The sequence below is a fragment of the Gadus chalcogrammus genome, chromosome 8 (genome assembly GCF_026213295.1).
Source record: "Gadus chalcogrammus isolate NIFS_2021 chromosome 8, NIFS_Gcha_1.0, whole genome shotgun sequence".
NCBI lineage: Eukaryota > Metazoa > Chordata > Actinopteri > Gadiformes > Gadidae > Gadus > Gadus chalcogrammus.
In genome coordinates, this window is record NC_079419.1 from 1,903,020 (window position 1) to 1,916,539 (window position 13,520).

Genomic DNA, 13,520 nt, shown 5'->3' on the forward strand with positions numbered 1-13,520 from the left:
GAAAGGCTAAAATACACTGATATTGGATTAGATATTGTTTGTGCATTTAATGAAACTTAATCATTCCATCTCAAGTGTTACTGTAACTGTAATATATACAGCATGATATTTTATCAGACATGAAAACAAAACCTAGGACAACTTAAGGATCAATATCAATCATTAAAATGAATCGGTTTCCTTCCTTTAAGGTCAAATAAAGGCCCAAAAACGGTTACGATTTGAGAAAATACACTCTTTTGGAGAAAGGATGGTCTGTAATAATGTGCTACATACAGAGAGAGAGAGAGAGAGGGAGAGAGAGAGAGAGAGAGAGAGAGAGAGAGAGAGAGAGAGAGAGAGAGAGAGAGAGAGAGAGAGAGAGAGAGAGAGAGAGAGAGAGAGAGAGACAGAGAGAGAGAGAGAGAGAGAGAGAGAGAGAGAGAGAGAGAGAGAGAGAGCGCATACAAGGCAAGCAGAGATACTCAGGAAGTCAGCAGGGGAAGTATAGTGGTTTCTTGCGTCACTGTTTTTTGTGTGTTGCTGCAGCCATTTGTATGCTGTTGCAGTGTGAAGGTAGGTAAATGTTTGTCTTCTGATGATCCTTTCAACTGTTCTACTTTTAAACTTCTACTAACGCTCATTAGGTTAATAGGTGAGAAGGGGCCGAAACAAGGGAAGGTAGAGTCAGGTGTGGCAGAGGAAAGACGATTACAGAGACGTTCATTAGTTATCACTTTATGTGACTCCATTTCCGCTCGCTAAACATTGCAGACATGATCATAGCTCATGCTAGGCTTCCGGGATAGTCAAAATCCCAAAATGGCAGTAGGCTGACAGGCTGTAGGGCATACAATTGGCAGCATGATGGAGAGATGTAACCTCCCTCAACCCCCGGTCATAGTTAATGGTTTCTTTAGGGTTTTTGATGTACTTCTGCATACGCCCTGGGAGAAAAGGAAACGTGATTGAATGGATAGGAACTTGGTTATGCAGCAGAATAGGAGAACTTGGTTGGGTGGGGTCTGCCAATATACATTTAAAATGAAAGCAAACTTTTAAAGTTGAGTTTGCGTTTTCAGCCATTCATTCAGTGCTGTGACGTTTGCTGCCTTTGCATGTAGATAACCAGTACTGTTATTTGGCTCTGAATTTATAGGTTGCACCTGCCGCGAAAACAGTTGGACTACAGTCTCGACACGACTCAATAAACGCCCTCAAGCAAAGAAGTCTACGTATTTTGACGTCTTGGCGGTTGCACCAGATCACCACCACAAGAAAGCAGTCCAACCCCCTGAAGGATGTGAGACGGTCTCGGGTTCACTTTGAAACCCACCGTTGCTGGTTGGATTCTGCCAGGCGTCTAGGGGGCCACAGCCACCCCCTCGCTCACTGTCACCCACCAACGGAGCCCCGTGGCCTGGATGTGAGCAGAGCTGCGGCCGGAGGGACCAGGCAGACATGCGGCGAGCCCGGAGGAAGGGGGCCAATAAGGAGAAGGTGTTCGGCTGCGATCTGCAGGAACATCTGGCCGCCTCCTCGCAAGAGAGTAAGCAGCTTTGGGGCCTTCCGCTCTGTTCCCTTCCACTCATTTGCATTACGTTTACGTTAAGGGCACTTAGCAGACTCACAATAAGTACATTTGTCAGAAGAAAGAGAACCAATATATTGTTGTTGTTTCAGTAAGGATATTCAGAGAACCAAATGCCCAGCACTAACTTCTGAGCACTCTTCTCTTCATTTATTTTTGAATCAAGAGAAGCATATTTTGCACAGATGTGGAGGTTTATTTGGTGAGGCTGGACCAAGGAGGCAGGAAGTGATGCCTTTGTCACTTGACGTTAAGGAGATCTAGCTAACCATGCACAAAATAAGGATAAACGGAATAGAAAGTACAAATAGTATTCCTCTGCTGCTCCATATAACCCACCCCCGATTGCAAAAAAGCTTTACATTTTATTCCCTCTCGGAGAGGGAAATTAAATATTGTACAGCTACAACCTGAATGCAAAGAAGCCAAATATATATATATATGAATGGCTTTTTTCCTTTGATCTCGACCTGAGATGTTTCATATCATGAGGTGACTCTGACTGTGTGTCATCCGCCGCCCATCCGTCCACAGTTCCTCATGTGTTAAAGATCTGCAGCGAGTTCCTCGAGGAGCACGGGGTCGTCGACGGCATCTACCGGCTGTCCGGGGTATCTTCCAACATACAGAAACTCAGGTGCGTCGGTGTTGCAAATGTTCCCTGTGTGGCTTGTCCCTAATATGACCGAGGCAGGTGATCTGTAACTGCATGTCGACATGCATTGGACGCATGATGTGAATGTCAGTACCTGTGTCCACCAGGAGTGAGTTTGACAATGAAGCCAGTCCGGACCTCCACAAGGATTTGTACCTGCAGGACATCCACTGCGTCAGCTCCCTCTGCAAGGCCTACTTCCGGGAGCTGCCCAACCCACTGCTCACCTACAACCTCTATGACAAGTTTGCCGTGAGTGATCAACATAGCTGTCTGTTCGTCTGATGGCCAAAGCAGAACACATACAGTACGTGTATACGGTGCCCCTTAGTCCGGGCCAAACATGGGAGGAGGATGTGCAGAAAACAAATGAAACCAAAAGAAAAAAAATACATTTAAAGGAAACGTGAGACATGTATGTGTAACAGAAACAAGTATGCACAGAAATTGTTTGCGGTTCACCAAAAGCTGGACCGAAACAAGGTTGAACATGGAAAATGAATCCCGGTGACTAGAAAACAAACCGTTTCTGCACAGGAGGCTGTGGCCCTCAAGCTGGAGGAGGAGAGATTGGTGAAGATAAGAGATGTGCTCAAGGAGCTACCCGCCCTTCATTACAGGTACCTTTTTACATAGTAGAGACAGAGCATGTCGAGTGAGAATGGATGCACATTGGAAAAGGGGTCACATTAGTAGGTGTCTTATTAATGTCAGTGTTTAAACTCCATTTGTGTTTGATCGTTGCCTCCTGTGAGGACCCTGGAGTTCCTCATGTGCCACCTTGTGAGGATGGCTTCCCATTCCGCCGAGACCAACATGCACTCCAGGAACCTGGCCATCGTCTGGGCCCCCAATCTCCTCAGGTTGGTTTAACGATGGCTTTAACTTAATATTCAGACGAATAACACAGTATTCACAAGTCACTGGGGGGTGGGGGGGCTGGTTCAAACCTACTTACAGATGGGTGGACGATCAGAGGGATCTGTGGTCACGGAGTGGTCTGTATCAAAGCCCGGACCCCTTTGCTTTGATCCGGGTTTAGATATTGGAAGAAAAAAAACACACGTTGTGGAAACGGAATTCAATTGTGGCTTCTTTAGAGGGTCTGGATCGCATTAACATAACGGATTGACTTGAGAAAACACAAATGATCTGATCTGAAGGTGTCTCACCTTATTGGACCTACGTTTTATTGGACCTAAATCTGACCTAAATTACCTTTTTTTTCTTTTTTTATGTATATTGTGTGTGCGTGCAGGTCCAAGGACATTGAGAACTCCGGGTTCAACGGTACGGCCGCCTTCATGGAGGTGAGGGTGCAGTCCATCGTGGTGGAGTTCATCCTCAACCACGTCTCTCAACTCTTCAGTGGAGAAGGTATGTGTCCGGACCCCCGACAAATAGACGGTATTCTTCCGTCGATATTCCAAGCATGGGCCATGAAAATCAGGGGTTTAGTGTCGGACTTTGTATCACATAAAATGTTCTCTAATATATATTAGGTTGTTAGAAAAAAAATCTTTCAATGTGTATCTTGGTATAATAGGATGCATTTCTTCGTGTGGACTGATATGTGTTTCGCAAGCAAACCTTGAGGTTCCAGGGATGGTTTCAATCTTTTTTTCTAATGTAACTCTGTGTTCCAGGTGTACCCCAGGATAGGCGGGTTTCCTTGCCCTCCCCAACTGCAGCGTTTGGTCCGGAGGAACCAATCCTTCGGGAGCTTCCTGCAAATATGGCTCACTATGGCCACATAAGCCCTGGGGATGGTCCAATTGCCATGAGACCCTACCATGCGATTATTGAAGGCACTGACAAGTATGTAGATGATCCATGTGTATTACAGTATAAAAGAGATGAGGGTTATCTTTTCACTGATGCAACAAAGCTTGCATCTTTTTTGGAGCCCATCCTAATCTAGCAATTATTCGCAATGATTAGGGTGTATGTGGATATTTTGCAACCTTGTGTTATCCTTATCCAAATAAGGAGGAAGGGGTCTCTCAAGGGCAGGAAATGGATGTCCATCTTCAACATCGGGGGACGATTCCACGAACCGTGGAAACGGAGCAAGAGCAGTCAAAAAGGTAATTCAATGAGATGTGCTGATACCTATCAGGCTTCTCTGTGCAGCGGTAGAAGAGGACAACCAATCCAACTTCTTTAATCCTACATGTGTTTTTTCATGTGGTTTTTTCTAACAGAGAAAGACAGGTGTGCATTGAGGCCGGCCAGAAGTATGGACTCCCTCAGCATTCAAACGTATACAAATGAAGGTACAGTTAAAATACAATTCTGTTTCTGGTGTCTCATGTTTAAACAGGAAATTAATCTGTATCTTACCAGCATATAAAAAATAAGTTAGTACGGTCTACATTTGTAATGTAAAACTCTAACCTTGTATTTATTGGGCTCAATAAAATAATAATTTTTCTAATCATCAAGTGGCGCTTGTCCACTTCCCATCTGGTTGGTTAAACTTTACTGGATGTTGCTTACGTCGAGCGAGGAGATAAACCTTCAAATACATGTGTATATTCATTGTGTGGAAACAATCCGTTCTTGTGTGAAAGAAATAAAGAGCATATGAAGAGGTTGTTTAGGAAAATGTTAGCTTTCACCACACATGTCATCCGACTATTAACAATGGAATTGGAATACATTTTATGCCTACTCTCTTAAACTCTTCAATATGAGCTGTGACATGAATCATAATCTTGGGCCATATAAGCAAATTACCTAGTCGGCCAGAGAGTTTGCAACATCCTCTTTGCATGACGAAGGTATTACCTCACAGTATTGTGTAAGAGCACATTTAAATGATTCCTTCAAATTATATTTTGGGACATACCATTGTCCGAATCCTCTAAATAAATAATAGTATTCAAGATTGTGGGCCACTTCCTATGGGCACCGGATAGTTGGCATGGGCAAAAAGTTCCCTATCAAGAATCGTTCATTTGAGTCGTTCGTTCAGTTCATTCAGTTGGTTATGTCATATAGTCTGTTACATCCTTTGGCAGAGAATCTCAGGTGTCTGGCCTCACCCCTTTGCTTTAAAATATGAGGTACGCCCGCAAATGGAGCCTTTTAAAACACCAGAAGTTCTCAGACGTTGGCGGTGCTCGGAAAAAAGCTAATTTATTTAGTATTAGCCTACGACGCCGCTCGAGCATTACACGTGTTTGGTTTGAAGAATAATAGCCCAAGCTGCCTCAACCACTATGAAAACGTTTGAGGCTCAATCAATATAAGCTTGAGGGGAGACAAAGCTCTGTTTGTTTGCATCTTTTACTTACGTGACCATATTTCTGTTGTATGTTAAAAAAAAAAGGGAATCAGTTTTGGGAATCAGTTCTCGTCATTCACCTTCGGGATTCGTTCGTTCTGACCGAATCGTTGTGGAGTCGCCCATCCCCACTGGATGGTGACGTAACACCTCTCTCTCTCTCTCTCTCTCTCTCGTTCTTTCAGCAAAATGTTCAGGATCCAGGCACCCTGTCCAGCACCCCTCCGCCATGTCCGGGTCCGGGGCCGCCCCCAGTCCCCTGGCCGGCGGCGAGGCGGCGCCCCCTGCTGGTGCCACGGGGGGCAGCGGGTACGCCGTCACCTACCGACGGGGCACCGGGGTGCTGAGCGGGGGCGGCGGGACCCAGGGCACCTACAGCTCCCTGGACCCCGAGGGCCTCGGGGCCGGCGGGGCGGGGGGGGGCGGCTCGCCGGGGACCCCCTCCAGATCCCCCGGCCAATCCTCGGCCAAGGTGGGCCGTCGGGCGGCCATGCATATCTCCGAGCCCCACATCGTCACCGTGCCCCTCCACATCACCTCCAACATGGCCCTGGTGGTGCTGCAGGGGGGCGGGGGCGACCGGGTGGTGCACTGCGGAAAGGACCGGGACGGAGGAGGCCGGGCCCACGGGAAGGAAAGAGGTTCTGGGAGGGGGGAGAAGAAGAGGAAGGGTGACAGAAAGAAGAAGGAGCTAGGAGGAAGAGGGGGAGAAGGAGGTGGAGTAGGAGGAGAAGGAGGGGAAGAAGTCATAGGAGGAGGAGGAGGAGGAGGAGGAGGAGGAGGAGGAGGAGGAGGAGAAGGGGGAGGAGGAGGAGGAGGAGAAGGGGGAGGAGGAGGAGGAGAAGGGGGAGGAGGAGGGGGAGGAGGAGGAGGAGAAGGGGGAGGAGAAGTCATAGGAGAAGGGGGAGAAGGAGGAGGAGGAGGAGGAGAAGGGGGAGAAGGTGGAGAAGGGGGAGGAGGAGGCGGAGGAGGAGGAGAAGGGGGAGAAGGGGGAGAAGGGGGAGGAGGAGGCGGAGGAGGAGGAGGAGGAGAACAAACTGCTGTCACAACAGAGACATTGGTGGAGGACGAGAAAGGTGGACAGAACCACCTGGAAGAAGACAAGAGCGGTGACAATTGGAAGCCAGATGTGCAAAGTGGTGGGGAAGAGGAAGGAGACAGTGAGGAGATGAGCGAAGACGAGGGGGTCCTGGACGATGACCAGGTCAAGCCTGTGGAAAACGATGGAGGTCGGGTCTCTGATGGAGAGCCAGATGCTGAAATTGTGAATTCTGACCTGCACCAATATGTTCCTGAAGACACTGACGATGAATACATGGGTAATTCAGAAAGCTGCTATTTGTTATGTATGAAAGCTGTCACATTGCTAGTGATGCTTATACTACAGATGCATTCATTCTCCTGATAAGCATTTACTTAGAGTTTCGCACACAAAATATTTGTACTATTGCTGCCATCTAAACTATAAGCTATAACAATTATAGTCAATCGGCAATTAAAGGAATACATTCCACTATTGCGTGTCTAAAGGTCAGACAATTTACCTTGACTACTATGTATTAGGATTTATTTTATGTCATCATAGTGGATCTGCAGTGGATCAGTGCCCGCACATTTCAACTTCATCATCTTTAGGTGTTATCAAATGTGTGCACAATGATGTCAATGTCTTCATTTAGATTTTTTGCCTCTCAGATATGAGGGGTGAGGGGTTGGAGGACCTGGACCACCGCTCATCAGAGCTGCCCGGTGTCCAACGCGTCCCTGGACCTGAGGGGGAGGCCCACGAGCTCTCGGGTTACGTTCAGGAGAGCTTTGACTTCCTGGACCACATCGACTGCAGCGTCTCGAGCCAGGTTTGTGTGTGTCTCTGCGCTATGGGTGACCGCGATCTCCTTTCATTATTTAGTCCGTAATCCAGGCCCTTCACCTTTAAAGGTGTTATTGTAGTGGGTGTAATTATTCACTACAGTATGCTGAAAGCCACTGGCCCATTCACTCGGAGGTCTAGTAGCGCTTTTAAACTACTGAACATATATGAATATATCATAATCCAACAACTTACTTTACTCATCGACAGACACTAACATGTCATGGCTAGGTGGTTAGGCAACAGTGCTCAGGATGTGCGTCCTAATATTCCAATAATCGGTGCTGACATTGTTCTGGTAGATAAAGGGGAAAGAGGACTTCACCGCTAACCTGTTGTAACTTAGAGGTACAGGTAACATCAAGCTGCTGGAAAACCAGTCCCTCGCCAACCGTCATCCCTAGATTATACATGGGGCTTTTACACAATGTTTGTTTTGTGTGGTGCTTTGTTGGATCCTTTGCATGTCAAGTGATACGGATATGCCTTGTATTAAGGCACATGTAGCAGTGGTGTGTCCACAGTTACCTGCTAGGTGTTTACATGCTGATTTTATCTGATCTGAAGGCTTCGATATTTACAAAGGCCATATCCATCTGACATCGACTCTGACAACTCAAAGAACAACATGCTGAAGTTAAGATTTCAGAGAGTCACAGAGTGCAGAGTACGGTCTTCATTAGGTTTATTATTGGTGGATGACCTGAATGAGACCCAATTCAAGACACAGAAAGAGCAGATCAGACGTTTGTGTGCAGACAGGCTCCAGGCAACGTTCCGGCCCATCCCGGATTCGGATGGGATGGATCGGGCGGATACTTACTGTATTTCTATATAACCCCTCCCCTTCCCCTTCCCCTTCCCCATCAGGTGAACGAGTTCTCCGTGGAACCTCCCGCCTATGAGGACGATGAGTACGAGGACATGGAAGCTCCCGGGCTGGCTCTCTGCAGCTCCCCCCTGGCGTCTAAGGAGACGGAGCCCTCGGCCCACCGCCCGAATCGACACTCCGAGCCCTACCCCGGAACTCCGCTGCCCCACCAACGCCAAGCGCCCTCGCAGAGGCTCTCCAACAGACAGATGAAGTCCCTCAGCCTGCCCTACATGAGCACCTACTTCTGTCCGCCCGAGTCCTCCTCCGAAGACGACGAAGACGACGACTGCACTGCAGACGATGAAGACGATGACGGTTGTTTTGATCAGGACGGCGGCGAGAATGAAGAAGGGGACATTTTCTACAAGAGTCTCCCCTCTGGTTACGCGTTCCACAACCTGAGCTGGACCGCGCCAGATGGTCCCGACCCCTCGCCCACGCCGGCGGACCACTGTGTCGACCCCTTTGTTGACGAGGAGTCTGGCCGCCCGTTGCAGAGCTCCGAGGCCTCAGCGCTCGAGGCCATGGGCATCGCAGGAGGTAGCCGTGAGACCGGAAATATGGAAAATGGGTACGCCGTGACGAGCCTTACTATGGAGGATAGGGAGGGTGAAGAGGGGTGCCGGGAAGAAGACGGAGCACGAACGAACATGCCAAATCAAAGGTAAGCTGAACTAATACATCTAGCCAGTCACATATATGTTTTTATTTTTGCCTCCCATAATAAAACCCTCACCTGATAATCCTCTCTGTGTCATCCTCTCCCATTTCCAGAGTGGACACAGGAGACCTCCCCCTCCCCCTGGTCCATACCAGTCGAGCTGCAGGTGGATCAGACCCCCCGTCCCCCGTGCCAGAGCCCGCTGAGGCTTTGGGCCGCTCACTGCCAACCGAGGTCCCCACAGGCAGCGAAGCAACGGCGGAGGTTAGAGTCGAACGGGGCGACGTTCCCCACAGGTGTGTGAAAAACTCTTGGAGTGGTTCACTTGAGGTGGCGTCGCCTCCTCCTTCTCAGATGGAGACTTTTGACTTCCCAGATGGAATCCTTGATGGGTTTCCAGAGTTTTGCGAAGAACTGCCAGAACCCCCGTCAGACCTCTCTGTTTGGGAAGACGAGGGAATGGACAGTGTTCAGGGAGAGTGGAATCAGGTCGGGCAAAAGACAAATGACGTAGGTGAGGTGATCATCGCCGGAACTCCGGATGAAGAGCCCGGGAGAGTGCCTACGTGCAAGAGAGGTGAACAAGGGCCAGAGGCTGATGTCTGCACGCTAGCCCACAAAGGTGAAGATGTTCTGTGTCAAATGGCACAACAGCCGGTGGAGTCCAGCGAGAGTCCAGTTGGTTCTCCAGAAGAAATAGAAATTGCACAAAGTGAGGGAGAACAGCAGTCTGCAGTAGGGGGAACAGACATTCAGGTTGTGGAACTCCAAGATGTTCATGATTTGGACGAACGAATGAAAGAAAATAAGGAGGAAAAGATGGTCCAGAAAGACGAAGCTGGGATCCCAGAAGCACCGAAAGAGGAGTCCGGGGAAGTGTTTGACGAACAAGCCAGCAAAGACAAAGGGAAAAGGGAAGATTTAGAGCCAATAGAAAGTGATTCAACAGAGGAAAGTGTACCGAACGATGAGCAGGACAGAAAAGATGGTAAAAACCAAGATAAACAAGAGAAGTTGTCCGTTTGTGGAGACGGTAAAATTATCCGGCCCTTTGGCGAACCAGAAGCTCCTGAAAAGGAGATAAAGAATGCAGGTAGCACCCAAGAGCATTCTCAACCACCGGTGAGCATGGACAGAAAAGCCGAAGGAACAAACACAAGTCAACGAGACATGCCAGAGCCAAAGCATCACGCGTTAAAGGAGGGCTTAGAGGGCCACTCAGGAGGGGGGTCTGAGGTAGGTGTCGGTAGAAAGCTGGTCATTTCCCACCAATCTCCTTCTAAAGTTTACCAAGTCCGGTCGGTGCCGGTCGTGCCGCCGAAACCCCAGCACTGCAGGCTAACAGCACTGAATCTCCGGCAGCAAGAGCAGCAGCAAGAGCAGCAGCAACAGCAGCAGCAAGAGCAGCAGCCACAGCAGCAGCAGCAGCAGCAGCAGCAGCAGCAGCAGCAGCAGCAGCACAGGCAGAATAGTGAGTGCAGGATCCCAGACAGGGAGCGAGAATGGAAAAAGGAGACCCCACTAGATGACATTTATGTTGGGGAGGTGGAAGCAGTAGAAGAGGGTGTGGATGAGAAACAAGGGGAAGCAAAGCAGAGGAAGGGGCTAGCCGTAGCAGAGAAGCAAAGGAGGAGTAGGGACTGGGAGGATATCACAGTGAAGGATGCCAGCGCTAAAAACAATCCCCTCAGTATGTGTTTTGATGAGGCGGTCGCCAAAGCGACCATGCGACGAGAAAGGGAGAGAGAGAGCAGTGACAGGGAGAGGCAAAAGGATTGGGGATATGAATGATGCACTGTAATGCACGGAGCCAACTGTACAACATTTTTTTTTAAAGCTGTACAAGTTGTATAAGAAACTCATTCTTATACAATATGGTCAAAATGTTAGGTGTGTGTGTGTGTGTGTGTGTGTGTGTGTGTGTGTGTGTGTGTGTGTGTGTGTGTGTGTGTGTGTGTGTGTGTGCGTGCGTTTGCGTGTGCATGTGTATGTAGTGATGCAAAACGGCTGCTACATGCTAACCCATTTAATAAACATTTAAATAGTTTTATTGATTTAACAGAAATTCCATTTTTGACCTCAAGTATTTTTAATAAGGCTAACTTAATGTAAGAAATGTTTTTATACCCTGACAAATTGATAATTATTATTTTTTTCAAATAAAATCCTCTTACAAGTATTTGTCTGTCACTTTTATTATGAACATTACGGTCGCCTCCTACGCTATTTCCGTCCTTCATTTTTCCGTACGTCAACAAAATAAGGCAAACCCAGTGCCGGACAGTTTAACAAACATATATGTTTTTAATCGACAGGTGCTTGTTTGACGTTTTTAATTCGTGGACACGATGTCTTCCCCTTCACATTTTAGTGTACAAATGTCGGCAATAATGGATGTTCTGTCAAAGGCAGCAGTAGCCGAAATTACCAAGCTGGTCGAGGACGAGTCCGTCGTACTACGACTTGAAATTAGTCAGAGAGACGGTGAAATACTAGAACTCAAAAGAAGTTTGAGACAGATGGAAGTGGATCTTTTTGAAGCGCAAGAATCCATCGCTAAAGCAGAAGCCTCGAGATGTCCAGAAGAGATCAATGCGTTTGGAGCGTACGGGCTTCAAGGTAGAGATAAAGGTAAGTCCCACAGAGTACATCCTCAGTGCGTTCAGTTCGGCCATCCTAAAGCCCGTTCTATTCCAAAGTAAGACAAACCAACCCAAGCTACCCTTAGTTCAACATTTATGCAAGGGTTCAATGTCAATACAACAGTCAAGCTAATTAATTAACAAGCATCCCGTTTCACTAACTGCTAGTCGGGGAACCATTCCAGCACTCTCTATTTCTCAGAGGAGAGAGTAAACCACATTTGCTTTGTTTGTTTTGCAGTTGAACATGATTTTAGTATACCCCTCGGCGCCGAGCAGAACCACATCCATGAGCAGATGGACCCGAGAGTGAAGATCAAGTCTGAGCCGCTGGACGAAAGGGATCAGCCTCCACTAATGAATCCAGTCAATACAGAGCTAGCAGAGATCGATAAGTTGGCCTTTGACCCTGAAGAGGACATGGTCTCTCCCTGGCCATCCAGTACTGTCTTTGAGGACGTGGCTGTCGAACAAACCCATCCAACAGATCCCGCTCAACATGGAACAACGACCCACTGGAATTCGGCCGGAGCACCCAAGCTTTGCGGCGCGTCACTGATGAAGGAAGCGCCCCAGGTACCACCAATGTGCACAGGAAGTACAATTTTGCCGACTAACACCTCAACAGAATTCCCCTATTTGTCCGGTGAGGGCGAGGGCGAGGGCGAAGCCATGCAATGCCGGCGTCTCATACAGGCGGGACTACTACCAACAGACCTGCAAAGGTGGAATTCCGTCGGCAACTTTTTCGGGGACAACACCCCCAGTAGAAAACCCTCCATGGCGGGGAGGATGGCGAGAGGTTGGCGAGCCAATCAAAAGCTTCCACAGTCCAGCCACAGTCACTTCCTCCACAGGACTCAAAAGCCCTACAAGTGTCAGGAGTGCGGCAAGTCGTTCACGCAGAGGACCCGGTTGAACTCGCATCAGAGCGTCCACACGGGGGAGAGGCCCTTCAGCTGTCAGATCTGTGGCAAGCTGTTCTCCCGTCAGGACAACTGCGTCCGCCACGAGCGCTTCCACAGCGGGATCAAGCCCTACAGGTGTGAAACGTGCGGGAAATGCTTCACGGCCCTGAGTAACGTCAAAATACACCAGGAGATCCACAGACGAGGGCAATAACATGCCGGGATCGAACCCGGGTCGCTGCGATCAGGACTGAGGCTTTATGGTATGCGCGCCCCCCCCCCCCCCCCCCCCCGGTGAGCCACCTGGGGGGCGCCCCACTGTGTGGAACTCGACCCTTCCCGATAGCTGGCCCCACCGAGAAGCGTCCGACTATTACCTCGATAAACTCGGGGAACCAGTCACTTAAGGGCTGATTATGGTCCCTCGTTCACGCGACGCAAAGGACCACGCAGACGCTTCGTGAACCTGTTTATGGTTCTGTGTCGGGTTTTAGTGAGCGGACCAATCACAGGCCTCGCTGCTGCGTCCCCTCAAAGGAAGGTTACGATTTTTTGGGGGCGCACATCCGGCCCTTGCGGTGGACACAAGGAGGGTCCGCAAGGACGTAAGGGGTCCGTCACCCCCTTGCGTTGCGTGAACGTGGAACCATAAAGAGCCCTTTATGGGTCTGTATTTGTGTTGAGTGATCGTGGAACCATAATCAGCCCTTTACTCTGCGTTTGTGCTATTTGTTTATTTATTTATTTGTTCTTACTGTAATTTGCTCCTGTGTTTTAAAAGTCATTCACATGACCAATATTTGTAACATTTAATTAGTTTAAGGGTTAGGTATTACACATAATGAACAATGCAACAAGCATGTCCTTAAAGGTTGCGTCAGCGATTCTAGGCCAAAACATAAATGATCACATTCATCTGATCTTTCCTCACGATCCACTAGCTTCCCGCCCAATAAGCAGGCAGTAAAACATTTTTTTTTGCGCTGCATTTATGATAGATTTTACTGGATGCACGAAACACAAGGGAGGGGCGAGCTGGCTCTGTTTGTTT

The 13,520-nt window shown here is 48.5% G+C and overlaps 2 protein-coding genes across 2 annotated transcripts; both read left to right on the plus strand.

Annotated features, from left to right (window-relative positions):
• The first annotated feature begins 467 nt into the window (after positions 1–467).
• Positions 468–11,103, plus strand: si:dkeyp-68b7.12 (rho GTPase-activating protein 30). Its single transcript, XM_056596145.1, has 15 exons — positions 468–555; positions 1,139–1,528; positions 2,105–2,207; positions 2,333–2,477; positions 2,763–2,845; positions 2,981–3,088; positions 3,484–3,602; positions 3,872–4,043; positions 4,215–4,312; positions 4,430–4,501; positions 5,700–6,185; positions 6,534–6,833; positions 7,210–7,370; positions 8,255–8,922; positions 9,033–11,103. Exons 2-15 carry the CDS (start codon positions 1,441–1,443, stop codon positions 10,708–10,710), a joined length of 4,281 nt encoding a protein of 1,426 aa, XP_056452120.1. The 5' UTR covers positions 468–555; positions 1,139–1,440; the 3' UTR covers positions 10,711–11,103.
• Positions 11,104–11,141: 38 nt separating this feature from the next.
• On the plus strand, positions 11,142–13,438 carry LOC130387064 (zinc finger protein 629-like). Its single transcript, XM_056596007.1, has 2 exons — positions 11,142–11,550; positions 11,803–13,438. The coding sequence occupies exons 1-2, from the start codon at positions 11,268–11,270 to the stop codon at positions 12,681–12,683; spliced, it is 1,164 nt and encodes a 387-aa protein (XP_056451982.1). The 5' UTR covers positions 11,142–11,267; the 3' UTR covers positions 12,684–13,438.
• The last annotated feature ends 82 nt before the right edge of the window (positions 13,439–13,520 follow it).

Coding starts and splice junctions, on each gene's coding strand:
- LOC130387064 (XM_056596007.1), top strand. CDS start 11,268: ATGTCTTCCCCTTCACATTTTAGTGTACAAATGTCGGCAATAATGGAT. Junction 11,551..11,802: donor GCTTCAAGGTAGAGATAAAG/GTAAGTCCCACA, acceptor TTTGTTTTGCAG/TTGAACATGATTTTAGTATA.
- si:dkeyp-68b7.12 (XM_056596145.1), top strand. CDS start 1,441: ATGCGGCGAGCCCGGAGGAAGGGGGCCAATAAGGAGAAGGTGTTCGGC. Junction 3,603..3,871: donor TCAACTCTTCAGTGGAGAAG/GTATGTGTCCGG, acceptor TCTGTGTTCCAG/GTGTACCCCAGGATAGGCGG. Junction 8,923..9,032: donor ACGAACATGCCAAATCAAAG/GTAAGCTGAACT, acceptor TCCCATTTCCAG/AGTGGACACAGGAGACCTCC.